Genomic DNA, 27,348 nt, shown 5'->3' on the forward strand with positions numbered 1-27,348 from the left:
TGGGTTGTGCCGCTCCCCTATTGGCCAGCAGGCTCTATGACGGAGGCGCCCAGAGGAGGGGCGCGCGGTCGGAAGCATCCATTCTACAGCTCCCCCTCTCCTCCCCCCCCCCCCCCCCCCCCCCCCCGATCGCTGAGGGCTGTGGTTCGCTCCCCGCTCCAGCTGAGGAGATGGTGCGGGCTGCTCCGTGCTGCCGCACGGCTGAGGAGAGCTGCGGCTCTGCCGGCCCCTGCCTTCACCCGGGCCCGCAGGACGGAGCGGGAGCAAGGACAAACCCCGACTCGGCTTCAGCGCGGTCGCTGTGTGCTTCCGCTTGTGAAGACAGGGAGGAATACAGCCGTGGCCGCCGCACGGATGTTAGTAACAGTGAGGTGTAAGCCAAACCAGAACAAAACGACTTTCTTTAACATCTCTAAATGCTGCTTATCCGCACTGGAGCACCGCATCTTCTCCCCTTATACACCGCCCTATCAAGAATACCACAGCAAAGCGGTTTTCCCCCCATTATCCGCTAAAAATAGCGGCCCAAACTCGCTTTCTCAAACAATTTCTCTCACGAGGTGGTGGTTCTGAGCATTCAAAATCGTTGGGCCGAGGATCAGTATAGAAGTGAAGGTGTTCCAGCTGTATGAGAAACCCTGCGGCAAACAGCAACATTACTTCCCAATTTCCTTCTGAGAACATGACAAAAACACTGAAAAAGCTGAAGAACAGCTTGTGCTGCTCACACAGAAGCATGCTACACCTTCAGCCTCAAGAAACAAACCAGCATAGCGGTTTAACTGTGTGAAATGGGAGGTCTGCATACCTGATCCAAGCATTAGGAATAAATACAAGGCGAGAAAACATCAGTTGGAGAGAGGCAGCTGAAGGTCAGTAGGTCTCAATCTCCATGACATAACCTATATGCTTTAGTGCAGCATTAGGCCAACACTGAAATTATTACCATTCAAGGTTATGGAATAGCACAATCATTTTGGCCTAGGTGATAGCCTTGAATATGAGCTTATATAAACTGAGGTTCCAGAAAATCAGGTGAGAAGAGCTTAGAAGAAAAGATTGTTAATTTCTGTAGTTCCCTCCCCCTCAAAAATACCTCACCTTTTACCGTTAAGGCCTTGGCCTTCATCCAGAAGCACTTTGCCAATGATGCAGAACAGGTCTCAACCCTACAAAAGGCACTTTATAATCCCTGCAGAGGCTTTATGAACCCGGGAGTGTTGGTGTGTCGTTATTACCATGACAATGTCAAACACTTGACCAGTTGTGCATGTTCTGTTCCCAAAGTACAAGAACTACAACACAAAAAGGTGGTGGGAATCAATTAAACCGGTGCTTATCCTGTCTTACCTCTTGCATTTCAGTTGGTGCTGTGCCGGAATCTTGCATTTCAACATACACAAGAACATACAAGCTCTTTCTGGGCTTGTAAATGATGTTTGCTTTCTTCTAGGCAAGGAAGTGAGCAAGCAATTGTCGTAGCTTATAATAGCATTGTACTGGAATTGTATCTTACAATGAGTGTAGTTTTAATTTAAAAAGTAAAAATCAAGCTCATGAGAATGAGACTGCCATCCAGATAAATCTGAAATATGTTTTTAACACATGGAAAAACAACTTAAGAACAGCATGAAAATGGACATTATACTTACTTCCCTAGTAAAAAGATAGTTAGAAATAAGGAATACCTTTTTTTTGTATACTCCTATGAAATAACTCAGTGCTGAATAAAGTCAAGAGAACAGCCCTATACCTGGATGAGGGGGGAAAAGTATTCTTAAAACAGTTATAGTTCATGAACTGAAGCTTTCCGCTGAGACTAAAAATGAACTGATTTAACAGCCTTGCTAAAAAAAATAAGGTTAAATGCACAAGTGCATGGTGGCAATCTGCACTGCATCTTCAGAACCTGAAAGGTGAATTGTCACCCTTCCCTCCACAGCACAAGAGGCTGACTACCATGCAACATTTTGTTTCTTCTCCCCAGAAAGCTTCTTTCAAGGATTTACCTTGGTTTTGAGTTTACAGCTTGAACAGTCTCATTAGTAGAGAGGTATACAAACCGCTCACATACAAAAACCTCCAAGTCCTTTATTCATGTTTGCAGGATGTATGTGGTACATACAATTAACATTACACCAGCTACACGAAGACCTCTGTGGCAAGAGGTACTTCAAAACAAGTATCCCAGCGCACCAACGTAGACACACGCACACACGGACACTACAAAATCACTTTGAAATAATACCCTCTCCCTCCCCCCTTTGTTGTTTTTCTCCTTTTTTTTTTTTTTTTTAACTTGACAGCTAGGACTTCTGAGATCCTGAATGGAGCAGGTCTCCTAGTGCAGTGGCACTGGTTTAAGAAGGCTACTTCAGACACTGGAAAATCAGAACAAGAACGGAATGGGGTGACTGAGAGTGGTGTCATTTTCAATGCTTTGAAGCACAGCTGCTGTCTGGGTCGATACCTGCATGTCCCCCGCAGAACCACCTGCGTTACAGGCGCCTACGCACCTTGTGTGCTTTTACCCCTAAGCTGCAAACAGGAGGAGAGCACTGTCCACCACACATTGCATCGCTAGTTCCAATTAGTAGGCACTGACACATCAGGAGGGTTAAACAAATGGGACTGGAAAGACTTTAAAAAGGGATGAGCCTGAGAGAAATCTTTGTTCATTGACAGATCTGTGGCAATCCCTTCAGGTCACCAGGCTTCACATGTCCATCTCTTGCCATCTGTTCCCTAAACTCATCCTTTTTATTCAGATGCTCTGCTTAAAAATAAACCCAAACTACAAAAAGGTTCAACTCCATTCTGTACAGGTTCTCCGTTTCCAGAGTCATTATTCTGGCTTTAGACCTTCTCCTTTCGCTTTAATTTGGATACTTTTTTGACAGTTCCATTCTTGTTTAGAAGCTTCAAAACACGATCTTTGTGATCCAAGACCTTTAGCATGGAGTCTCGAGCCTCATTGATTTGATCCATCACGAGTTTACACCTCTGCATATTCCCCTGAAATGAAACACTGTCGTCATTAGCAGCAGACTCTCTAGCCTAAGCTTTCACTGTACCTTCCCCTAATACCACTTGCAGTGGATGACACTGGAAACACATAAATTGTACCTATGTGGATTCCTTTAAGCCAGCTTTAGTTCTTACTAACTGCAGCAGGGTGTTTTGTAATTAAAGGTAAAGCAGGTTGAGAGGCCACAGGAACCCACCTGTATCAGTTCATTGATTCGATGCAAGTCGTCATCAGTTGCTGCCTTTTTCTTAGGAATGAGTCCCTCCTGCAGGGCCGTCAGTCTCTCATACACATCATGCTCCAGGTTTGTCTAAAAGACATTAGCACCTCTTGAGAAGGTTCACCGCTAGGCCATTCACCCGCATTAAGAGAGCTACACAGAGAAGATGATAATCCATTCCCCTCTCAGCTGCTCTTGTTAGTAATTCAAAAGATGGAGCCTCTGACGTGGAGTGTGGCACTATCATTGTTACTAACATCCTATTTACAGGATTGCTCCACTTCTGAACAAACACGGATCCTAACCAGAACGGTTTCCCCTATTTCTCACAATACTATTCCAGGAATGCAGAGGTTTTGGGGAGTTTGGTGCTAGAATGCAGAGCACCTACCTCACCCCCAACCTGAAACAGAAGCATCCAGGAATGTGGATCAGTGCTGCCTCCTCAGATCAGCCGCACCATCCCAAACAGACGCTTCTTCAGACCTGTGCATCAGCAGGATGGAGTTGCCAATTTTGATCATCTGTACAAAATACATCAGCTCTTATGTCTGGATCAAAATCAACACTCTAAGTTTCCAAGCCACTTAAGCCACATTCCTGAGAAAGGGGAAAGCACGTCCCACTCCCTTTGGGCTCTACACAACAGCTCTTTTATGGTATTCCCAATGTCAGATGACCAGTTTGAAGATACATCCTCCTGTCTCACACAACTCTGTGTCCCCCCCCATGTCATAGGAAGCTGCAAGCCCCATTCACCTACCAGCTGCAGTAGCTGTGCCGCACAGAGATGGACCTTCCACCCTTGTGCACGACAGGATACACCCTTCTGATTGGCAATCTCCTGCAGCATAGCCTTCTTCTCTTCTGTCGCCAAGAAATGAAAACATATGTTATTCAGACTTTGGGAGCTGGCCAGGCCTCTCTTCCCAAACAAAAACATTAGCTTAAATTCTGCTCTCCATACCTCCCAATAAATGAGAATGAGCAGTGGTTTGCTTCCAACAGGAAAACAGCTACCCATCTGCCACATCTGATCACTGCTCTTGCTTCCTAACAAGTTATCTGTATTTCCAGAAAATTATATCCTAAATACTAAATCTAGAATGGCTTTGATTGAACTGGCAAGTTTGTTAGGTAAAAAGAAAATTGGAGAACTAAACTGTCGCGTATCACCCTTGCATGTCACTTCTTTAAGGTTTACTTCCTTAGTAAGTTTCTGTCACTGGAAGTAAATAGTTTTCTCTATAACCATATGATTCTTAATTTTATGGAAATGTTTAGCCAATTCTGTGTAGTGTCCTTCCCTTCTTTCCTCCTTATAAGCAAGGAAGAGAGGGAGGCAACATCTAGCTAGCGGAAGTCATTAGCTCACTTGAGCAAGCTTTATTTTCCAAAGTGCAATCAACACCTTTTTGTGGGATTGCTTATCAATGCCACCCAACTAAGAATGCTCCCGAGGCACCCTAACAGGTACACTGAAGAGGTTCATTCTGGGGGAATGAAACTGTCCAACTACAAGCAGCAGACTGACCTTTTACCCGCACATCACTGTATCTCTGGAAGTGGTGGTAGGCAGCTTTCCAAGGATTACGATAATGACGGAGCAGTGTGATAGGTGGCCTTGGACGCACAGGGACGTATCTCACGCCTTCCTCATCTAGAAAAGGATCCAGGGGAAATGCATTATTATCAAGTAGGCTAGAGTAGGAGATGAGCATGACACAGGAACTCCAGCAGAAGATCAGTAAGCGCTACCTCATATAAAATGATGCTTGAGAGAGGTCATTTTCCCTGAACATCACTAAATAGAAAGTGTTGAGGAAGAGGTACTTGGGTTCTGCAGTATTTAGATTTAGGAAGCATGAGAAAGACAGAGCACCTTTTCTGAGAAACAAATAGAAGAGAAAATAAACACCTGAAGAGGAAAAAAGATGTTAGAGATGACGTTACCTATATACTCCTTCGGAGGTGACTTTCTCTTCTCTGCCTTCACCAGCAAATTTTTGGCAGTGGATTTCTCATCGTCAGTGCTGTTTGTTTCCATCATGTCCCCTTCCTCTGTGGAGATGACATGCTGCTGCTTACGGGGTTTCTTCCTCGGGGAGGCACCGGGTGGCAAATCACTTGGAGGCATTGAAAGGTTGTTGGCCAGCAATGCCAAAGACGGAGACACAGTACTGGTAGTCAAAGGAGGGACTGCTAAGAGGAAGGAGAGAGGAAAAGAACCCAAACCATCAGCAGCAGAAAGGTAACATGCTAACATTGCTTGAACACTACAACAGTAGCTCGTGCTGCAGCACACTGAGAAGACCACACAGGGTATGAGTGCTTCAGCTCCATGTGTCTAGAAGGACAGATATTAAGCCAGCAGTTACTGCTAGGACAAATCTATATGCCAAGATCTTCAGTGTCTCATACAAAAGCATAAAAAAAAAAAAAAAATAATCAGAGCAGAGACAACTGTCCCTCAGTTCCTTCATATTTGAAGCTTATGATAGTTTAATGCTACAAAAAGGAATCCATGCTAACATCTGTCTTGTGTTACTGTAAAAAAAACAAAAAAGCAAAGCTATGTTTGTACGTACACCAGCATGGATCACAGTCAATAGCAAGTGAGTCCTTTCCCTCTTGCAGTAGAGTCAAATGCAATCAGAAGGGACTGCAGTACTCTCCTTGCAAAAGCCTACTTTTACTGCCAAGTCAACAGCACCAGAGCAATACATTACTGCACCGACACATCTCTGAATTTGGACAGTAGCGTGGCACATAGCTTAAGGGAATACTCTTTGACACTCTAAAGGCAAAGCTCAATCAGCTGTGACTAAGACTGCAGCAAAACATTTCTGGAATGGAAACTCTTGACAATTGCCAGTAAGAGATAAAAGAACCCTAAAGAGCTCAATGCTCTCTGCCTGTGCTCCAGAGGAGTCTGTAGCAAGCAGCTTCTTCCATCCCACATTACAGCTTTAAGTGGAGTGATAAAACCAGCAACTAAAACAGAACTCTAATACTCATGGACATGGGATGCATTCAGATCATTTTACCACTGTATAGTGCCCAACCCAAGATCCACAAGAATCTGAATTTTACTGATCATACCATCTGATAGCAAGTATGGCCAAGCTGGATAAGTGAGGCAGTGCAATAAATACTTTAAAGAGTTCTAGAGACAAATAACCATTAATCACAGGAAGGCACCACGAAATCCCACTCTGGTCACTAATTCTTCATCTAGAAGACAGGCCCTTGGACCTGAACAGCAGGATTTGTGAGAGAGCTGAAAATAACTGAACTGATCCACAGTATATCATTACTGCTGCTGAGCATGTGCGTTTTAACGATGGAATTCAAACGGACTCTGGAGTTGGACCATCTGAACATGAACAAAGCAGCCACAGGAAAAAGTGATTTCCTGGGAAATTAGGGAAAAGGCAAATAAGAACTTTATGAGTAACAAGGCATATGGGAGCCCTTTGACTAGTGTTCTGTGCTGCCACGAAAGACATGTAATTCCATTTTCAGGGTGGATATGTTGAAATCCTCCTAATTTCTCCACTGTCTCAACAACAAAAGAGGCAACCTGATGATTAACAACCACCTACCAGATACTGGCCGCATGATATCCATAGGCTCCACTTCCTCTTTGATTTTTATCTCTGGCACCGCAGGACCCAGCACCGCTGACAGGGCACCACTCATCGTTGATGGAGGAGCGGGTGCTGCCACAATTGTGGTGGAAGTTGGTGGAGCGGCCGGGACAGCTCCTGGAATGGTGGAGAGTGCTACTGCAGGCTGTGAGGTGGGACTGGCTGCTGCGATGATGGTTGGAATGGCAGAGGGGGGCTGCTGGGAGGTGGGGGGGACCGCAATGGTGGGCTGCTCACCACCTTGGTTAGGCACTGCCTCCATAGACACAGTGACTGGAGTGGCCATGGACACATGAATTTCAGGTTTTGGCTTGGCACTGTAACGTAAAAGAGACAAAACAAACTGAAGTTAGCTGCTCTTCAGCCATGACCACCTAGCACAAAGTGAATGAGACAAGCTGGATTCAGACTATCCTGTTTTTCCTGCACCTGCAAGTAACACCTGGCTCAGTAGTGTGTTTACCAACCAGAGAAAGTGTCATCTCAGTTACATTTCCTCCTCCACTCCCTTTCTAATACTTTGTATTTATCCTAAATGCTATTTTCTTTCACTCACGCTAACAAGCAAATCTCATGACTAATTCCAGGTAACACCAAAATACTTACAAAAGGATCGAGACAGTTTCACAATGCAGACAAAAGGAACTTTTACCCCAAATTTTACTGCCTCCCATCCCTTGTTTGCAGGAGCTCCCACTATAGTTCACAATTACAATACAGTAACTTGTAAAGCCCCTGAACTCAACTAAAGCAGGGTGGAAGCTCCATTTACCTTTATTTTACCTGCCCACGACAGGGGTGGGTATTGGAACTAGATGATCTTAAAGTCCTTTCCAACACAAACCATTCTATGATTCTATGATTCTTCAGCATTGATTTCCAAGTACTATAGAAAAAGTTTTGAGGCCTCTCCTTTACAACAGCAGAGGGGTTGTTGTTTGTTTCTAAGAAAGCTTATAACTACATCTTTTAAAAGGCCGCTGGCTCAGCTTCACAATGGCAGAACTAGTCTAGTCTGTCTGAAGTCATCACACTGACAAATTCAAACTAAAGCGCTCCAATAGCCAAATACAAATCAAACAAATACAAGGAAAATATTCTGATGCAGTTGGTTGTTTATCCTAAAGCCTCACCCAGCAGGCCTCGGTGATCCAGATGTGCTTCGCATGGTATTCTCTACACGTGTGCTAGCTACTTCAGGTGGCTGAGGTGGAATTAAGCTTTTCCGGACTGCCAGCCTGTAAGAGACAGACACATCTAAGATTCCCACCTCCCTGATGCAAAGAGAAATACCACTAAGAGCAAAGGGATCAACCATTCTTCTTCCCTTAGAATGCCAGCTTTACTTTCATCCCACCACTCAGTGTTTTCCTGAAACTACAAGGCTCCAACAGTGGACAAAAGGAGATCTGACTATGCTACTGTCCTCCATAACTATTTCAAGACTGAGCAAATCATCTGGAACTAAACAGTGCTCAGACAGGCATCTGCTTCTTTTAGTTGGACTAGACTGTGTCAAAGCCTGACTTCAGCACCTCACACCATCAATGTGGATGTTAGGCAGCACAGGGCCGAATAGAGAGAAGTATTTTAGAGACCATTCAGTCTCCTGTGGGGCTGGAAGTCCAACTGTTGTTCAAAATATTCAGCCTCTCAATGGAAACATTCTTTGGTGATCTACCTCTGCTTCTTTAATTTCTGTTTCAGGTTTATAGCCTGCAGCTTCTCTGCCTTAATATAAGATTTCCACCCAAATAAAAAAGTATGCAAGTTTAGTCTCACAGGACACATCAGTTCCAAATATTCTCAGTCGTTAGTCAGGAGGAAATGCACTGTTAAGTCTAAACCTGTCTCTTGCCTCTTTATTCAGGCATTTAAAATTAGACAGACAACATAAAATATTTTAAGAGTATAAGTTGCTCCCTCCCTTTTTCCTAATCAGATTTCACAGCCGGGTACTAATCCTGTGCTTTCTACTCATCCACATATTCTTCTAAGAAAAGCACTGAAGACAAAACATAGGATGCTCATTTAAGTGGATAATAAACTCTTTGGTTTTATTACACTAAGCAAGAAAACCTCAAATCCACTTTCCCTCAAAAAATTACTGTCAAGAGCTAGGAGATAAACTCTCCTTTCCTTTCATTTTATTACTGACAATAAGAGAAAACTATATCCTACCCTGGGGGAGGAAAAGAACTGTGTTTCACAGATCAGCAGGTTACTCAAAATTGCTGCTGACTGAATAACTTGCTAGAACCTTTCTACCTCCACTAAAATGGTTCCATTTAGCCAGGCTAGACTGCACAGAAGTATCATTCACATGTCACCTTCAGTTCTACTCACCCATCAGTTGTTGGTTTCTTCCGGAGGATACTTGGGCGCGGGGAAGAGCCCTGGGCTGGTGCACTGGCACTGGCACTCTGGCTATGGGTTTGCACAACTGTAGTTGCTGCAGAAGCAGTGTTGAATGTGTTGCTAATAGGATTGGCTACAATGGTGGCTCCATCTGCCAAGACTACTGCTGGGGAGGATGGACATCGAGAGAGCACAGAAAAGAAAAGACACAGAGAGGAAGAAGCAGCAGTTACTTAAGGAAAATTGATGACAAAGCAGGTGTTTGTAGAGCCCATGTTGTCCATGCTCCCTCCACTCTCTCAGTCTTTACCTGAAGTGCTTTCAGACCATTTTGTAAGCAACACCTTTGCTACAAGCAACCTTGATCACTGAACCTTATGCAGGGAAGATGGGAACTACCTCCTGCCTAACAACTGCTGCTAGGGAAATAATCTTTTCCAGAAGAAACTGAAAATGCAGAAATTGCTAGAGAGATCACCAAAACAACTGGGTCAGTAAAATAACAGTCCTGGTAGACTCTCTGTGTCAATACATGCTGCTATCAGTTGTGCTTACATTCTGACCTTCTGCCAAAGCTGGTTTGGCCAACTAACTGACGCAGAGCATTTAGACAGTCAGGAAGTCACTACACAGTATGTCTGCAGCTTTGAAACAGCATATTCTCTGGGTTGCCACCTCCCAAGTCGTCAGTAGGTTGTTGGTGTTTCATCAAACCAGTCGTTTATAACAAAAGATGGTTTCTATCACAGTCCAACATCAGGTTACTAACTGCTGAATGTACCTAGCTGTATTCTAACTTCTACTGTGATCTCATACATAACCAAACAGTGCGGAGAATGTTGTTTACTTGTAAATTACTTTTCCTACAAGGCTTACTGGAGAGAATCGTTTAAGTTCAGGCACTATGAGTTTTTTTCCACTGAAGTAATCTGTTCAGGGGCTACCCACACACTGCAGCTGGTACACTTAAAAAAACCCCATAAATTAGGATATAGGTTAAAAGTATTGGCTGGAAGAATATGTGTATGAATATGTTTGGTGTCCACTACCAGACCAGAGAGACTATAACAAGATCATTAATCAGAGTAAAAAGAAAAAACTTCAAACAAGCCAAATTTGCAGGACAAATTCAGTCACTCTACCCAGGTCCAAAGACTGGACTTTGCTAGTTGCTCTTACCTGAGGTCTTGGTGTCAGCCTGTGGCTGCTGAGCACTGATGGGTGCTGGCTGCAGTCCCTGTGTACCAATTGGTGCAGCAGGGTGGAGTCCTTGCGTCCCAATTGGTGCTGGCTGAATGCCCTGGGCACTGATTGGTGCTGGCTGGATCCCCTGCGCACTGATGGGTGCTGGCTGGATCCCCTGGATGTGCCGGGCATGAGATGCATCTACAGTCATCAACTGCATGGGATTGAGATGCACAGTGGAGGCCACGCCAACGCCAGTCTGAGCCGTGATGGCCGAGTTGGGTGCCTGGGCTGAAACTGGGAACAGAAACATAGACACCTCATCACACTTACCCGTGGGTGCCTCTGCTCCCCAGAGCACCTCTCACTTCCTCTGCTCCCCCCAGCACCTCTCACTTCCTTTCAAAGACTACTTTGCTTTGAAAAATTGACTTGCCAGCCTGCCTGTTGCAGGAGTAAATTTGAGTGGAGAGGCCAGATTGTCTGCCAGAAGAATTAAATATTACTATTTATTTCTATTCCATTTTCTAGTTCAAATTGCAACACAAGGGAAAAGATAACGTTTGACTCTACTGTTTAGTTAGACTCAACTGGATTTTTGTACCCAAATTTGTTTCATAAGCCTGTGCACTATTTTTACTCACTATCTTATTTTACAATGCTTCCAAGTACCAATAATTGGCATTTTCTCTGCTTGAAAAGAGATATATATTTATTAAAAAGGGAAGCCTAAGCCCATGTTTTGTCAGAAGGCAGTCTTTTCACAGAACTCATCATTACGTTAATTAAAGAGCTTCACACCTTTGGCTGTACAAAAGCAAGCAGAGAATGCAGAGACTCAAGCCTAAGCACTTTAATGCAGGGCTTGCTTCCTTACTCCCTTTCCCCAACCATAATAACTTTTCCTCAGTGCAAGTGGACAAACTGTTCTAAATTTGAGTACAAACTTATCTGGCTCAGAACAGGGTGGATTCACTAACACTCATAGGCTGGATCCCACAGCTCAACTGAACACAAAATCTTTCTGTGGCAGAACAATGTTCGAAATGAAGCAGTTGTTCTAAGGAGTTCAATTCATTTATTTGAATTTACTATGATTCCATCTTTCCAGATCCACTATACGACACATTGTGCTTCTCCCAGGCAGCACTTCACAATACTGTTACACTACGTGCAGATCCTGGAATTCCAGATTTCCAGCCTTTACAGAACAATTTTTGCAGCCCTACACAGAATGCAAGTGTGAACTTGCCAACAATGGCCATGCCTGCTGACAATGGAGAGCCCTCACATCACAGAGCAAGCTGGTTTTGTCATTGTCACAGGATTTCGACCAAGTTCTTGTGCTGACAAGACACTCTAATAGCAAACCCCCAAAATCCATCACCAGGTACCTGAAAATGGTTTCTGTATAAAGCATGGCAAGTTTATTCTCTTAGTGGAAGGCTTTATGTGAAGCAGAACTTTCTATCCAAAAAAATCCTTTCAGGATTCTACACAAAACAAAATTAGCATTTGGAAAGCCAAAGCCAATATTCTTCCTGGAAACTCTGCATTAACTCTCTTCATCTGTCTTCTTTCATAAAGTCTCCTCTGTACTTTTATCTAAGCCCTCACCTGTCTGTGCACATCCCTTCTGATACCCTGAATCCTCTGCTTTGAGTTATTGCTGTAATTAGTACCTTCAGCTGATGTTTCAAGTCAATTTAGCAAGGAAAAGGTCTCTGTCAATGAGCTCCAGCTGAAGACCCTACCCCTGCTGTTTTAACATTAGGATTAGCCTACCATCACCCCAACATGCCATCAAAACTGGAACTCCTGACAGTCTGTAGTCATGTTCTATCGGGGGCTCTGTAACAGCTCCTCAAATACAACTGCCAACACCAAGTATCATCACCCACCCGAACCTTCTCCTTTAAAAATTTTCAGCCAAAGGGGAGGAAGGTACAAAATAAGCCCTGTCTTGTATTCAGAGTCATTTAACTGCCCTGAAGCCCGCCCATCTTGAAGCCTGACATTATAGTCAAGACTAGCAATTTTTCACTGGAGTTTCAATGACAGAAAGAATAGGCCCCAGTAATGTATCAGTTCCCTGTGCATGTGTTGTGGTTTAAGCCTAGCCGGTAACTCAGAACCACGCAGCCTCTCACTCACTTCCCCACCCCCCTTCCTCCTCCCGCTCCTGGAGGAATGGGGAGGAGAATCAAAAGAATGTAACTCCCATGGGTTGAGATAAGAACAGTCCAGTAACTAAGGTGTAACACAAATCACTGCTGCTACCACCAATAATAATAATGATAAGGGAAATAACAAGGGAAGAGAATACAGCTGCTCAGCACCTGCCAACCGATACCCAGCCCAACAGAGCAGTGATCTAACCCTTCTGGGTAACTGCCCCCAGTTTCTATACTGGGCATGACGTGCTGTGGTATGGAATACCTCTTTGATTAGTTTGGGTCAGGTGTCCTGTCTCTGCTTCCTCCCGGCTTCCCCTTCTCCCTGGCACAGCACGAGACTCACAAAGTCCTTGGTCAGAGTAAACATTACTGAGCAACAACTAAAAACATCAGTGTTATCAGCACTGTTCCCAGGCTGAAAGTCAAAAACACAGGACTGCACCAGCTACTAAGAAGGAGAAAAAAATGACTGCTACTGCTGAACCCAGGACAAAATATTAAGACCACCTGGTCTTCAGGTACATGCCCTTTCAGCTGGAATGAACAGGAAGCTGAATAAAGGCCCTCTAGTCCAAGGGAAAAGGGTCAGCAACCTGCTACACCACTCAAACACACACAAGTCTATGGGGCTGGATGGGATCCACCCAAAGGTACTGAGGAGCTTGCAGAAGTGCCCACTGAGCCACCTTCCATCATTCAGCAACAGCCATGGCTAACTGGGGAGGTCCCAGTTGAGTGGAGGTTAGCAAATGTAACACCCATCTACAAGAAAGGCCAGAAGGAGCGTGGGAGGAACTACAGGTCTGTCAGCCTGACCTCGGTGCTGGGGCAGGTTATGGAGCAGATCATCTTGAGTGGCACTACAGGGCACATACAGGACAACCAAGCCCAGTCAGCATGGGGTTATGAAAGGCAGGTCCTGCTTGACTATCCTGATCTCCTACGAGAAGGTGACCTGCTCAGTGGGTGAGGGAAAGGCTGTGGATATTGTCAATGTAGACTTTAGTAAAGCCTTTGACAGCATTCTCCTAGAGAAACTGGCTGTCATGGCTTGGACAGGTGTACTCTTCCCTGGGTAAAAACTGTCTGGTTGGCTGGGCCTAAAGAGTGCTGTTGAATGGAGGTAACTCCAGTTGGTGGCCAGTCACAAGTGGTGTTCTCCAGGGCTTGGCACTGGGGCCAGCAGTGTTTAATATCTTTATTAGTGATATAAACAAGGGGATCGAGTGCACCCTCAGTATGTTTGCAGATGACACCAAGTTAAGCAAGGGTTTTGATCTGCTGGAATGCAGGAAGGCTCTGCACAGGGATCTGGACAAGCTGGATCAATCCAACAAGGCCAATGTTTGAGGTTCAACAAGGCAAAGTGCCAGGTCCTGCACTTGGGCCACAACAGCTCCATGGAACACTCCAGGCTTGGGGAATTGTGGCTGGAAAGCTGCCTGGTGGAGAAGGACATGGAGGTGTTTGTTGATGGTCACTGACTATAAGCCAGCATGTCCCCAGGCAAACAAGAAGGCCAACAGCATCCTGGCCTGTATCAGCACCAGTGTGGTCAGCAGGGCCAGGGCATTGATTGTTGCCCTGTACTTGGCACTGATGAGGCTGCACCTTGAATCCTGGGTTCAGCTCTGGGCCCCTCACTACAAGAGAGACACGGAGGTGCTGGAGTGGAGCCAGAGAAGGGCAAGAGAGCTGGTGCAGGGCCTGGAGCACAAGTGTGATGAGGAATGGGTGAGGGACCTGGGGGGGTTCAGTCTAGAGAAGAGAAGGCTCAGGGGGGACCTTATCCCTCCCTACAACTGCCTAAAAGGAGGTTGTTGTGAGGTGGGGTTGGTCTCTGCTCCCAAGTTACAAGCAATAGGACAAGAGGAAATGGCCTCAAGCTGCATCAGGGGAGGTTTAGACTGGATGAAAGGAAAAATTTCTTCACCAAAAGGGTTGTCAAGCACTGGAACAGGCTGCCCAGGGATGTGGTGTAGTCACTGTCCCCTGAGGTATTTAAAAGACATCCAAGAGCCTATGATCTTAAAGGACTTTTCCAACCTAAATGATTCTATGATTCTTTCCTTTTCCATTCAGCAGATCAGCTTTGCCACCTCCAAGTCCTTCTGAATTCCCTCTATACTGCTCACGGGTAACATACTGGCAGCAGGCAGATATTCCACGAAAATTCAAATCACGCAGATTCCCACAGTTTGGATCATAGGAATTATCACATTATAGGGAAGACTCCTAAACTACTCAGTAAGGTAAAAGTGCTCCATAATGTGTCACAGAATGACTTAAGTTTGGGTTGACTACATGGGCTCACATTACACATCACTTTTTCACTGCAAATCACTGCAATGGTTCAAACCCATTAATTGTTCCATTCTTTTAAACAGAACACTAATGCCAAGGTGTGCATGCAGCTTATTTTTTCCATTCTTCGTTCAGATTTCTCCCTCAAACAGTACACTCGTGGAAAGAGATTAAAAGGGGTTTGTCAGAACACCAGGAAACGAAGATGCATCCAAGAACTGATTTGGAGGAGCTGAACTGTTCTGATTTGTAGAATCAAGAGCTTCTACTCAGAGATGCGAACTCTTGGATATCAAATGTGAAACCCCTGAAAAGACTGTTAGTAGCTGTATTTAGTAAGTCTCTGAAGTAGTTCAGTACCCCCCACCCATGAGTTTTTCCCCTCAGGCAACAAGTTATCAAAGACTTTTAGTGACAAATCATGAAAATCAAGCATAAAAACCTCTTTGCTTCTCCCATCGCTAACACTCATAGAGAAGCTAACAACTGAACACAGCATCACAGTCAGCCTGCCCCAAAGCTGGACTTACCTGGATACTGGCGGATGGTGGACACTGAGCTGGTGATGGGGGTATAGGTGTGCGCAGTCAAAGGGTAGGCAGAGGGTGGGTATGTTGGTAAGAAATACTGGAACTGGACAGGCACCGACTGCCTACAGGCATCAAAGAAAGCAAGCATTACACACATCATCTCAGCAGTTCGTCTTCAACCTCTTAAGTCCCCAAATTGTGTAATCTCATCTGTCCTAAACCATCAAGTACCGCAAGGCACTCAAAACCTACTCATACACTCTCATTCCTAGAGCTGCTATTTCCCCACCTGTTATCATTTCTAGTTTCCATTGCTACTGGGTTTGGAGATGCCCGGTGACTGGAGAGGGGTATGAGATTACTCCTCTCTGCTGTGTAGTCAGACTGGATCCGGGGAGAAGTATGCGTGATTTGCTGAGGAACCACTTTAGCTGCATAAAGACAAAGATGTAATCAGTTGAGAGTCACAGGAAAAGCTGGTAAACGTGGCAAAGGTGAGATTAACTCTGGCAAATCCCCAAATACCACTCCTTCCCCATAAACCCACTCCGCCTTCCAATCTGCTACTGATATCCTATCTGCAGCAATGACAGATTTCCTCAACAGGCAGAAAGAACAAGCGAAATGAAGCATTTTACCTCAGTTTATACCAGAATAGATGGATATTATACATGCAGATATAAAGTACACTTGCTAACAGAGTAAGTTAATACAGTGGTCAAATTATTTCTTTACAATTTGATTTAGTTGTAGAATCAGCCCAATCCTTTCTGCTGTCAAGAACTTACTTATCCAAGTTTTCAACGCAGAACTTAACAGAGATCAAGGGAAATGAGATAAAGGCAGACAAGTATACAGAGACAGAGGTCAAGAAAAGAAAGAACACACCTACAAAAGCTTTCCAGGAAACACTGACATTTGGAGATATAACCTCACTTCTTGCAAATTTATGGTAGGGAAAGATATGATGAGATTTCAAAAGAACAAGATGGTCATCAAGAAAACAGAGATGAACAAAAGGAAACGTAGGCAGTTCTGCAGGAAACAGCTCAGGAAGAATCGACGTCCAGGCAAATAAAGCTCCCACCTTTAGACCTTAGTGTTCTACCTCCAAATGAACACACTAATCAAACTGCTAAATTGAACACTTCCAGAAGCACAGCAAAGAACTTATCAACTATTAAAGCTATATTCTAGCACGAGCAGTTAAAACTTATGCAGTATATACAATTCAGGTTCTGAAATGCCAAAAGGCCCAAGTCTGTCTAAAAGTTCAATTCAGTAAGTCAGTGAGCCATTTTATTACTTGCTCCTCCTAGAACATCTATTTCTTCCTGGTACTAAACAAAGTTATGCCTCAGCAGAACCTGTTAATTGGTTTGTCCCAGCTTGAACTGATTTTCTTCCCCTCCTTATCATAGGATCGTTAGGGTTGGAAAGGACCTTAAAATTATCTAGTTCCAACCCCCCTCCCGTGGGCAGGGACACCTCACACTAAACCATATCACCCAAGGCCTCGCCCAACCTGGTCTTGAACACTGCCAGGGATGGAGCATTTACAACCTCCCTGGGCAACCCATTCCAGTGCCTCACCACCCTGACACGAAAGAATTTCCTTCTTGTATCCAACCTAAACTTCCCCTGTTTAAGTTTTAACCCATTACCCCTTGTCCTATTACTACAGTCTCTAATGAAGAGTCCCTCCCCAGCATCCTTATAAGCCCCCTTCAGATACTGGAAGGCTCCTATGAGGTCTCCACACAGCCTTCTCTTCTCCAGGCTGAACAGCCTCAACTTTCTCAGCCCGTCTTCATACGGGAGGTGCTCCAGTCCCCTGATCATCCTCGTGGCCCTTCTCTGGACTTGTTCCAACAGTTCCATGTCCTTTTTATGTTGAGGACACCAGAACTGCACACAATACTCCAGGTGAGGTCTCACAAGAGCAGAGCAGCGGGGCAGGATCACCTCCTTCGACCTGCTGGTCACACTCCTTTTGATGCAGCCCAGGATACGGTTGGCTTTCTGGGCTGCGAGCGCACACTGAAGCCGGCTCATGTTCATTTTCTCATCAACCAGCACACCCAAGTCCTTCTCCACAGGGCTGCTCTGAATCTCTTCTCTGCCCAACCTGTAGCTGTGCCTGGGATTGCTCTGACCCAGGTGTAGGACCTTGCACTTGGCATGGTTAAACTTCATGAGGTTGGCATCAGCCCACCTCACAAGCATGTCGAGGTCCCTCTGGATGGCATTCCTTCCCTCCAGGGTATCAACCGAACCACACAGCTTGGTGTCATCAGCAAACTTGCTGAGGGCACACTCAATCCCACCGTCCATGTCAGCAACAAAGATGTTGAACAAGACTGGTCCCAACACCGATCCCTGAGGGACTCCACTCATTACTGCTCTCCAGCCGGACATTGAGCCATTGACCACAACTCTTTGCGTGCGACCACCCAGCCAGTTCTTTATCCACCGAGTGGTCCATCCATCAAATTGATGTCTCTCCAATTTAGAGACAAGGATGTCGTGTGGGACAGTGTCGAACGCTTTGCACAAGTCCAGGTAGATGACATCAACTGCTCTACCCCTGTCCATCAGTTCTGTAGCCCCATCATAGAAGGCCACCAAATTGGTCAGGCAGGATTTCCCCTTAGTGAAGCCATGCTGGCTGTCACCAAGCACCTTGTTGTTTTTCATGTGCCTTAGCATGCCTTCCAGGAGAATCTGCTCCAAGGTTTTGCCAGGCACAGAGGTGAGACTGACTGGTCTGTAATTCCCCGGGTCATCCATTTTCCCCTTCTTGAAAATGGGGGTTACATTTCCCTTTTTCCAGTCATCGGGAACTTCACCTGACTGCCATGATTTCTCAAATATGATGGCCAGTGGCTTAGCAACTTCATTCGCCAGCTCCTTCAGGACCCTCATGGATCTCATCAGGACCCATGGACTTGTGCACGTTCAGATTTTTAAGATGGTCTCGAACCAGATCCTCTCCTACAGTGGGCACAAGGTCTTCATTCTCACAGTCCCTGCGTCTGCCTTCCAAGACTTGGGTAGTGAGGTCAGAGCCTTTGCCAGTGAAGACCGAGGCAAAGAAGTCATTCAGAACCTCAGCCTTCTCCAAATCCTGTGTAGCCAGTTCTCCCGAGAGCTTCCTGAGGTGGCCTACATTCTCCCTAGTCTGTTTTTTATTTGCTATGTACCTGTAGAATCCCTTCCTGTTATCTTTAATACCTCTAGCTAAGTTTAATTCTAACTGGGCCTTAGCTTTCCTAACCTGGTCCCTAGCTTCCCGGACAAATCTGACAATATGCACAAACACTGCTCATGTAAGCAAAAAAGTAAAGGCATCAGTTACACACTCTTCTTAAAACTGAAATCACTCACCAACTGGGATGTTTGAGGTCGTGACAGCTGTAGCATGGGAAGAATGGGAGGGCATTGTCATGGTAACAATAGTGCTTGTAGGTGCTTGGGTGTGAGACACAGAACCTAAAGAGAAAGAAAAAACACCCTATATAAGATGTTTCTATGGAGCCCTGTCACACCATTAATATCTATAATCTATATATTCTATAATCTATATCCAAATAAAGAGAGGATAAACCCCAACCGGATACCCTCCTTCAAGAACCTGATAATTTTCCTCCTGAAGTCTGTTCCTGCACTTCCAAATGCAGCCTTTACCATGAATAATTCCTCAAAAGTAGTTTGGTTCCATCCTCAAGGAGGATAATTCAACAAGAACAACAATAAAATCATACCCCATAACTTTCCCAATAGCATTATGAATACTCACCAGCTGTGGTTGCTGAAGCAATGGTATTTGTTGCCAAAATAGGCGCCACTGTTGCTGCTGCCACAGGAGTACCAGTACTGAAAATGGTTTTCTATGAAACGAGAAGAAAACCTTCAAGTTAAATGACTAGTACATTTAAAAACACATACTTAGTATGGGATCGTGTTGCATTGACTGTGAACAACATGAATTTCTAAGCTAACTCTTTCCCCAAATGTAATCGTAGCCCTCAAGATGCAAACAAAATTGATACCTAGAATAAGCAAGAGTTTTTCTTTCTTGTTGCAGTTTACCTGAGCCATGGTGTGGAGCTGTGGCTTCTGTGTTCCTATAGCTGGGTGAGATGGTAGAGTGATCCGCGTGGCTGTGTCCCGCGGCTGTGCAGGCCTCTGGATGCTAATAGCTGCAGAAGGTGGGTGCTGCTGGATAGATAACGTGGGTCGACTGGAAAGGAAGCAAAATTATCATGAAGATAACTGTGGGGACGCTAAATATAAAAGGCAGGGACCCACATCAGGCCTTGGACTCCTCTCCTGAGGAAGCAGCACTGCTACCAAGTACATGGTAAAGCGGTATAAGACACTGGAACCGCAACGCTCTGTTGTCATCTGCTCTATGTACCCAACTAGGAAGGACAACTTATCACCAACTCCTACGAGTTCATAAAAGAGGCTTTTTGTCAGGGATGCTTTTCAACTGTCACGTGTCACTCCTCTCTGTGTCTTCATAAAAAAACCAAACACAGATGGGCCAAATTAGCCTCAAGATCCTGCAATAGAAACTCTGCATTCCAGGAAGCAGGATCTCTGAATGAATTTATTAAGGTCTTTCCATCTCAGACACAAAGCAACAGTTCAAGCTTATAGTAATTTTTATGTGCAGAATTGAAAGCATTTGCACTGGGCAAGCATTACTGTTTTTGTATTGTATTATCCCACATCTAGAGGGTTATCTACACTCAATGACTGATACTTCTGTTTCCCCTTCCTGCAGCCTCTGTCAAGTCAGAGCACTGTAGCTTTCAAAGCATCTTTACCTGAGGGTTGACTCTGTGGCATGTGCTGCTGTTGTCGTTATAACAGGGGACTGAGCTCTCGTGGCTGAGACAGTTGCCACCACAGCGGGAGGAATAGTGCTTGATGTTGTCACAGGAGGACGAGACTGCAAATAAAAGTCAGAAAGAGATACACTCAGAAAAGAAATTCTGCTTTTCGGATAATAATTAGGAATTACTTGGTTGAAACTGCTTTTCCTACATCTTATCACTAAGTGCTGGCATTCTAAGGCATTTCCAGGCTTTTTGAATTGATCTGCATGCTCCTGAGCAGATCCGTGTTGGTTTTCAAAGCATGAACTATCACAGGAATTGGTAACTGACAAAGTTAACAAGACCGGATCCCTTGAAAGGTCTTTAGGAAAAAGCCCAAAGGTCAGTTCCCTTCTGACTGAAAAGAAATCCCGATCCAAGTACATACAGGAAGTCAAAGGTGATTAAATCTGGATCCTAGCATAAAGCACAAAGTAAAGATGTTTAAACCTTTATCCTCACATTGAACACTAGCACTACTGTAGGCAGACGATTCCTACAATCTTCTCCTGATATAAGCTAATTTATACAGAAGCATATTAAAATTAGATTATATAATTCTACATCATATACTTAAGAAGAAATCAACAGGAGCACATGGCACCAAACTCTTCAGGCTTTAAAACTTCAGTACATCTGAACTAAATCCTCTTCCCAGTTTCTAAGCACTGTGGAGACAGTTAAACCAAATTCCTGGCAGGAAGTCCACACAGGAAATAAAACCACAGGACTAATACAATTATTTCACTCCTTGCTATTAGAAGCCAGTACCCAAGAAACAGACTGGAAACCTCAGCCAAGGAAATATGCAATTATAGGTTATATAGGACAAATAAGTGCCAGGAAGAACTTGCAGCTGGTCGTCAGCGTTGTGCAGAGCTGCCTGGCTGCTACCTGCCTGGATTGGCTGATGGATGATGTGCTGAACTGCTGGCTGAGCTGTAGCTGCGTTTGGCAACTGGGAAGCTGGCCTCAGGACTGTGGTTACTTTAGAACTGGACATCACTGCAGCAGCCGCTGCCCCTGGGAAACAAACCAAATGTGTTAAAACACCATGCATCCAAACGGCTCCGTTAGGACAAATTCTGATTGTTGGCTGTATGTATTTCAGTCTTCATGTATTTTATGTCAGTTCAGGTGGTGCTGGTTTAGAAGTAAAAGCTTGCAGCAGAGACATATAAAGTTTGCAAAAGTATGTGGGGAAAGGTAGGTATTATTTTAAATTAATTGGCTTTCTTGCTACTTCTTACTCCCTTATAATAAGCTTATATTGCAAATCCAGTCTTGTTTTATTCCAGGCTAGGGAAGTCAGTAGAAATATTTCAGTTTGATTACTGGGCTAATGTGCAAGTCACTTGATACCAACAACAATCTCGCTGCACCCGATGAAGTTCAGAAGAACGATACACATGCAATAGAAGAAAACACCCAACAAAACCAAAACTAAGCAATCCAGACCCAAAAAACTTCTAATGTTGCAATCTGAATGATTTGCTTATTCTCTGCTGCCTCCTGACAACAAGAAATCACTGTAGCAGACAAACAGCCTTGAAATCATTTGATGGACTGGACTGCATTGTTTCCATAGATGTCCCTAACTTAAATTATTACCTCAAAAGTTAATACTCAGGCAGAGAGAAAAAGAGCAGGAAGACAAAAGAAAAACGTGCACTAAATGACAGTACAGTTTGTGGCAGCTCTCCCACAGCAATCAAGTGAGCTACAGCTACAAAGCAAGCTGCACAGAACATTATGTCTTTGCTACATCATACATGTTTCTTGAGTGACCAAATAACAGCAAATATGAAAGGAGATACAAATATGTACTTTAAATTCAGATCAATTTAAAGTTGAACTGGAAACCTAACCCATAAGCTGTTGAAATAAAAAAAACCCAGTCAGAAATCAGTCAGATGCTCCTGTGCACAGGGCTTCTTTTAAGGGGCTGATCTTCTATTTGTAAGCCACAGCAACCTGGGAGACAAGAGCCTGTAGCTATCACCAGCATTTAATTCAAGGGTAAATGCAAACGCACATGAATAGCCCTCACAACTGCTCAAGTGCACTGTCATAGGTGACCAGTGCTTGCTACCGAGAATGTAACGTGTTACAAGACAGGTCAGTCTACACCAGTGTGGTTTCTTTCTTGAACACATTCACTGTTTTAACAGCACAGAACTAGAAGAACAGACATGCTGGTATCTGCCAGCATTTTAAACACTGTCACACAGTCCTGCCCTAAATGGCTGAAGGCAATGTAATTCTTAAGGTGGCTGGCAGTCACCTATTTACGTTAGCAGCTTTGACAGCTGGAGTACTGGCTGTGTTAGCAGTGAGGAGAACTGGAGAGGTGAAGGCTAGCTACATGTCCCCTGAGAGGCTGTAAGCAGAAGGCAGGGATGCCACAGCTCCGTTTTACCTCGGGGTAGGTGCGACGCTCCAATGTGTAGCGGAGGCCCAGGAGCACTACTTCTGATGATAGACATCTGCACGTTGGTAGCCATGATATGATGCAAGTTACTAGGATGCCCCTGCAGAATTAAAGAAATCACAAAACCCAAAAAAACCCCATGAGCTGCACTGCCAATTAATGGCCAAACTATTACCATACTTGGTGTACAAAGGTGTCATATGTTACATGCTGAGAGGAGAAAGGGGCAGATGTTGGAACTGGATGATCTTAAGGTCCTTTCCAACCCTAACTATTCTATGATTCCAGGTTTCTACAGGATAACATTACAGAGACTGCTGACGTTGTGTATGGAAGATATAAGAGTTTATCTGTTTCACTGGTCTATTTTCCTGGTTGGGACATGGGTGACAATGAACCAGCACCTCTCCAGCAAAGCCGAGAGAATGGTGGGAACCTGGCAAAGGTTGCAACAAATGAATTCTATTTTCTTTTAATTCTGTTCTTTCCAGGGATATTAATAAATCGACTGAAACTGCTGCACATCCTCAGCCAGCCTAACTCAAACCCACCTAAAGGCACTTGACAGCAAAACCCTGAGGCTTCAGAGGTTCAGTGATGAGTGTTCTGGTGACCCAGTTTCAAATCAGAAGGACTGGCTCTGCAGTCTAAGTTAAAGGGCAAAAGATGATATTTCTAAAGTATTATCTACAGCTCTCCCCCCACCCCCCCATGCTATGTCAGTTGGATGAGTACAACAAATCAGCAGCTTTCTACAGAGCTAGTGCTCACTGAGACTGAAGTTTAATGCTCCAAGCAGAACTGATCCAACACTGCCTGGGGAAGCCTGCTCTCTTCTACCTTCCTTCCTGCTATAAGAGCCCACCTCAGTTGTACCAGTATTAGTACTGGTTTGACCATGAAACAAACTGGAACAGAAACCAAACAAACCAAAGAACCAGACCTGTTGCCCACTGATGGTTGCCACAGGAATTGTTGGAGCCTGTGGTATGTTGCTTTCCATGGTCACAGTAACTTGCCCAGGAACCTTTGTGGGAGCTGAGAGAGTAGAGGGTGGAGCAGGAGCAATGGGCCGGCTGGGCATGGTGGGCTTCAAGGGAGGCTACAAGAAATACAAAGACAGAAATGTTGGCACCTCCAAACAAGAACTCAATGTGGAAACATTTTGGGGTCAAAGCCTGACAGAAAATCAGCTTTATGCAGGGGTAAGTGTAGTTAAGTACTTGGAGAGAAAGGATGTGGGTCATCTAGAGCTACTCTGTTTCCATCTGGGACAAAGGAAAGGCCATCTTTTGCATGAGAAACATGCACCTCCGAACATACAGCCTTAGTCACAAGTGGAATCTGTTAGAGCTATGGTATTCGCCTACAGACACTGGGCATTAACACTTAATGTGATATTCCCATCCACTCCTGCAGAGAAAAGGGAAGATTTCAGAACCTGACTGAAATCACTCTTCTCTTAGGAGACAAACAAAACCCACTCCCCTCAAAAATAATTCTGAGATACAATGAAGTCCTCAGCGCAGCAGATGGAGCAGCTAAACGCAAGAGGCAGTGCACAGCACACAAGGAAAGCTTAAGAAACAAAAGCAGGGAAGTTTTTGGTGCAGTTTATTTTTGCCCAGTGCTCTTGATTGCGATATAGATTGTTATTTACTTCCCCTATGGATCACAAACCTCCTCCTTACCTTCATCAGTCCATCTGAGAAGGAAAGTGGCACAGCTGGAGTCAAATGTGCTGGTGGTGCTGTCACTGTCACCGGGGCACCAGACTGGACAGGGTGGTGCTGTGTCAACATCTGAACCTGTGGATATGGCCGGACCACCACTGGCTCCTGCTTTTCCTCTCGAGGCTGTATTGAGCCGCCGGGGCCGATATGCTCCCTAGGAGCAACCTCCGAGTCACGACTTGATTCATCACTCCCTAGCAATGAAAACACGAGAGAAACAGGAAGCTCTGAAGAAAAGGGTACAGAAGTTGAACAAGTCTGCAGCAATCACCCACCAGCTCAGGGATGTGATCGATCAAATGCACTCCAGTGATGAAAGCCCTGGGAATTCTGGCACTCCTTCTGCCAGTTCCCCTTAGAACTGATGAGCCCTCCAATGCTGGGCAAGGTGGGGTCATCTTGGAGAAGTCCACCTGAACACCTCCAAACAAAGCTTGACTGAGCTTTCTTTCTTGTGAAAAATACTTTATTATCTAAATAACTGCTGTACAGTCCCACAACAAACAAGCACTGTTAAAAGTCTGAGTTTAATCAGTTATGTACCTGGCTGTCAAGCTGAAAAACAAGTATAAACCCTCCTCTAAGTGAAACACCCCTCATATCCCCCATTCACCTCTGCAGCCTGTAATCTCGGCAGGGACAGCAGTACAAGAACCAGGGCTCCCACCCCACCGCCAGCTACAGGAAACGCTCCCACATCCACGCACCCCTCCTGCCTGCAGCGCGCACAAGCGGAGCCGAGGGGCGGAGGCAGCCGAGCCAGCACGCCCGGGGGGGGGGGGGGCAGAGGAACGGCTCTACCCTGATCGCTGTGCAGAGCCCGCACGCAGGTAAACCGATTCTCGCGTTGCTCTTCCCACTGCGGACCGGCGCAGCCCGCGGTACGTCTCGCTACCCCCGCCCGGGGCGGCCCCGCCCCGCCCCCCTCCTGCGTCCGGCGGAGAAGCCGGAGCGGAACGGCGCTGCCGGGATTCCCCCTGCCCCGAAGCCCGCTTACCTGTGGCGGCGGGGGCGATGAGCCCGGCGGAGCCGCTGGCGGCGATGGGCGGCGGCGCTGGTCCGAGGCCGGGGGGCGGCGCCCCCGAGCGGGGGAACTGCTGGGAGCTCATGTCCGCCTGCGGGGAGCGCCGAGCGTTACCGTACGTCACCGAGCGTCACGGCACGGCACCGACGACCCTCGCCCACCGCCTCACAGGGGGCGACAACACCCCCGGCAGGCACCACCCCCCGCTCCCGCCCCGTTCATTGGGCGCGGCGATAGCGGCACCGCCAGCCCTGCGCCAATGCGGCGAGCCCCGCAGAGCCAGCCAATCCAGAGGGGGCCTCCATAGCCAGTAAGGAGCGGCCGTACTCAGTGCATCATTAGGCGGCGAGCCAATAGCGGGGAGGAAGGCGCTGGCCAATGAGGGCTGGCCGTGCCGCCCGGGCCCGCCCCGATGTTCCGCCGTGAGGGGCCACAGGGCCCGGATGTTCCCGGGAGCGCGGCAGCCCCGGAGCCGCCCCTCCCCGCACCGACCGCGGCACGTACCGCCCGGCCCTCGCCCGCCCTGTCCTGCGCTCCTCTCCTCCGTCCTGCCCTGTCTCTGTCCCTTCCCGCGCTCCCGCCCCGGTCCTGCCGCGGCGCGGGGCCCCACCCCTCTCCTCTCCGCTCGCCCCGCTCCGCGGCGCTGCCTCCAGGGACTGGCTCTCCCCCGCCGCCGCGCACTGAGACAGCCGCAGCGGCCTATCTGAAGCTGCGGCCGTCGCCCCCCCGCCCGCAACCCTTCTTTGGAGCTGCTCCCGGTCCCCGGCGCGGCGCCAGGCGCGCTGCCCGCGGCGGTACCTGTGCCGGGGGTGCCCCGCGGCAGCCGTCTCCTGAACCGCCACCACCGAGCACCGCTTCCGCCGCCGCAGCTGCCCACGGCGGATTGGCCCCGGTCGGCCCCGCCCACCACGGCGCCCCCCGCCCCATTGGCTGCAGCAGCGCTCTCCTCAGGGCTGCTGGGAGATGTAGTCCTCGCGCTTAGAGACGGACGCAGATCTCGCAAGAGTTGACGGGGGTGTGCCTTCGCTGGGCACGCTATTGGCTGCGAGCAGGGAGGTTTCCCGGGAAACGCGGGGCGGGCGGGACGGCGGGGCTTTCTCAGCGTCCGCTCCTCCCGCCGGACAGACCCTGCTCCACGGCACATCTCCTGGGCCCACCCGCCACCGCTTCAGAGCGGCGCAGGCCAGAGCTGGCCCCTCACACGGGGCAAGACGCGCTACCAGCACCGAGGCACAACGGGGACGGAATGAGACACAAGGGCTCGGTGAGAGGTTTGCTTCTCGTCTGCCTCTGAAGTGAGGATCTTCACAGAGCGCAAAGCGCTGAGAAGAAGCTGAGCAGATCCGAACTACTGTCTGACGTGGAGGATGAAGTTTTACTGCTGTATTCAGGGAAAGGGGCCTCGGGAAGAACCATCAATGAATACCAGACTCCAACATCCCCTTGTCTCTGGTATCAAATATTTGCTACTTGCTGGGACAGAGGGGAAACAAGTTAAACAAATAACCTCCCCCGACAAGCCCTGGTGACAATGCACACTGCAGCCCTCAGGTGTCACCGGTCCAGGTTTGCCCTGTGTTTGATCACACATACCCCAGAATAGCACTATTTCCCATTCCATTGTTCCCATTCAGGTCTTACATCTTAAGGCTCAGAGATGAAGTCAGACAGACAACTGGTGCTGTTATAGTGGTTTTATAATGCTTTTAAATGAAACTAGAAAGAAAACCTTGAAATGACAGAATCCCATCTGAGTTATCCTGAATTTTGCTTAAGCAAACCCTTCAGGTGTGTTGTCAACAACCCTGCAAGCAAGTGCTGA

General features: G+C 46.5%; 1 protein-coding gene across 7 annotated transcripts; it reads right to left on the reverse strand.

The window, feature by feature from the left end:
* Window positions 1-2,071: 2,071 nt before the first annotated feature.
* On the reverse strand, window positions 2,072-26,345 carry SAP130 (Sin3A associated protein 130). 7 transcript variants are annotated; one of them, XM_061465377.1, is made up of 21 exons: window positions 26,325-26,345; window positions 25,500-25,617; window positions 24,461-24,696; window positions 23,713-23,871; window positions 22,758-22,869; window positions 21,237-21,361; window positions 20,288-20,412; window positions 19,545-19,695; window positions 19,252-19,342; window positions 18,840-18,944; window positions 15,742-15,883; window positions 15,453-15,574; window positions 10,436-10,738; window positions 9,245-9,422; window positions 8,032-8,136; window positions 6,854-7,215; window positions 5,202-5,450; window positions 4,783-4,908; window positions 4,012-4,115; window positions 3,225-3,338; window positions 2,072-3,015 (listed from the first exon to the last, which is right to left on the reverse strand). In XM_061465377.1, the coding sequence occupies exons 2-21, from the start codon at window positions 25,609-25,611 to the stop codon at window positions 2,857-2,859; spliced, it is 3,180 nt and encodes a 1,059-aa protein (XP_061321361.1). In that variant the 5' UTR covers window positions 25,612-25,617; window positions 26,325-26,345; the 3' UTR covers window positions 2,072-2,856. The 7 variants fall into 7 exon arrangements, 5 of the variants coding, with proteins under 5 accessions (XP_061321361.1, XP_061321364.1, XP_061321362.1 ...); XR_009745520.1 differs by lacking the exon at window positions 26,325-26,345 and adding an exon at window positions 3,640-3,734 and having other exon boundaries at window positions 2,992-3,015; window positions 25,500-25,637; XR_009745519.1 differs by lacking the exon at window positions 26,325-26,345 and adding an exon at window positions 3,640-3,772 and having other exon boundaries at window positions 2,992-3,015; window positions 25,500-25,637.
* Window positions 26,346-27,348: the final 1,003 nt, after the last annotated feature.

The sequence above is a fragment of the Pezoporus flaviventris genome, unplaced genomic scaffold (genome assembly GCF_033815535.1).
Source record: "Pezoporus flaviventris isolate CSIRO_AGI_PZ_B2104156 unplaced genomic scaffold, CSIRO_AGI_Pfla_v1 ptg000040l, whole genome shotgun sequence".
NCBI lineage: Eukaryota > Metazoa > Chordata > Aves > Psittaciformes > Psittacidae > Pezoporus > Pezoporus flaviventris.

Excerpts from the sequence above, each read along its gene's own strand:
- SAP130 (XM_061465377.1), bottom strand. The coding sequence starts at position 25,611 with ATGAGCTCCCAGCAGTTCCCCCGCTCGGGGGCGCCGCCCCCCGGCCTC. Across the intron at positions 22,870-23,712 it reads CAACCATCAGTGGGCAACAG|GGGCATCCTAGTAACTTGCA; the intron begins GTCTGGTTCTTT and ends TTAATTCTGCAG. Across the intron at positions 21,362-22,757 it reads AGCGTCGCACCTACCCCGAG|GGGCAGCGGCTGCTGCAGTG; the intron begins GTAAAACGGAGC and ends TTTGTTTCCCAG.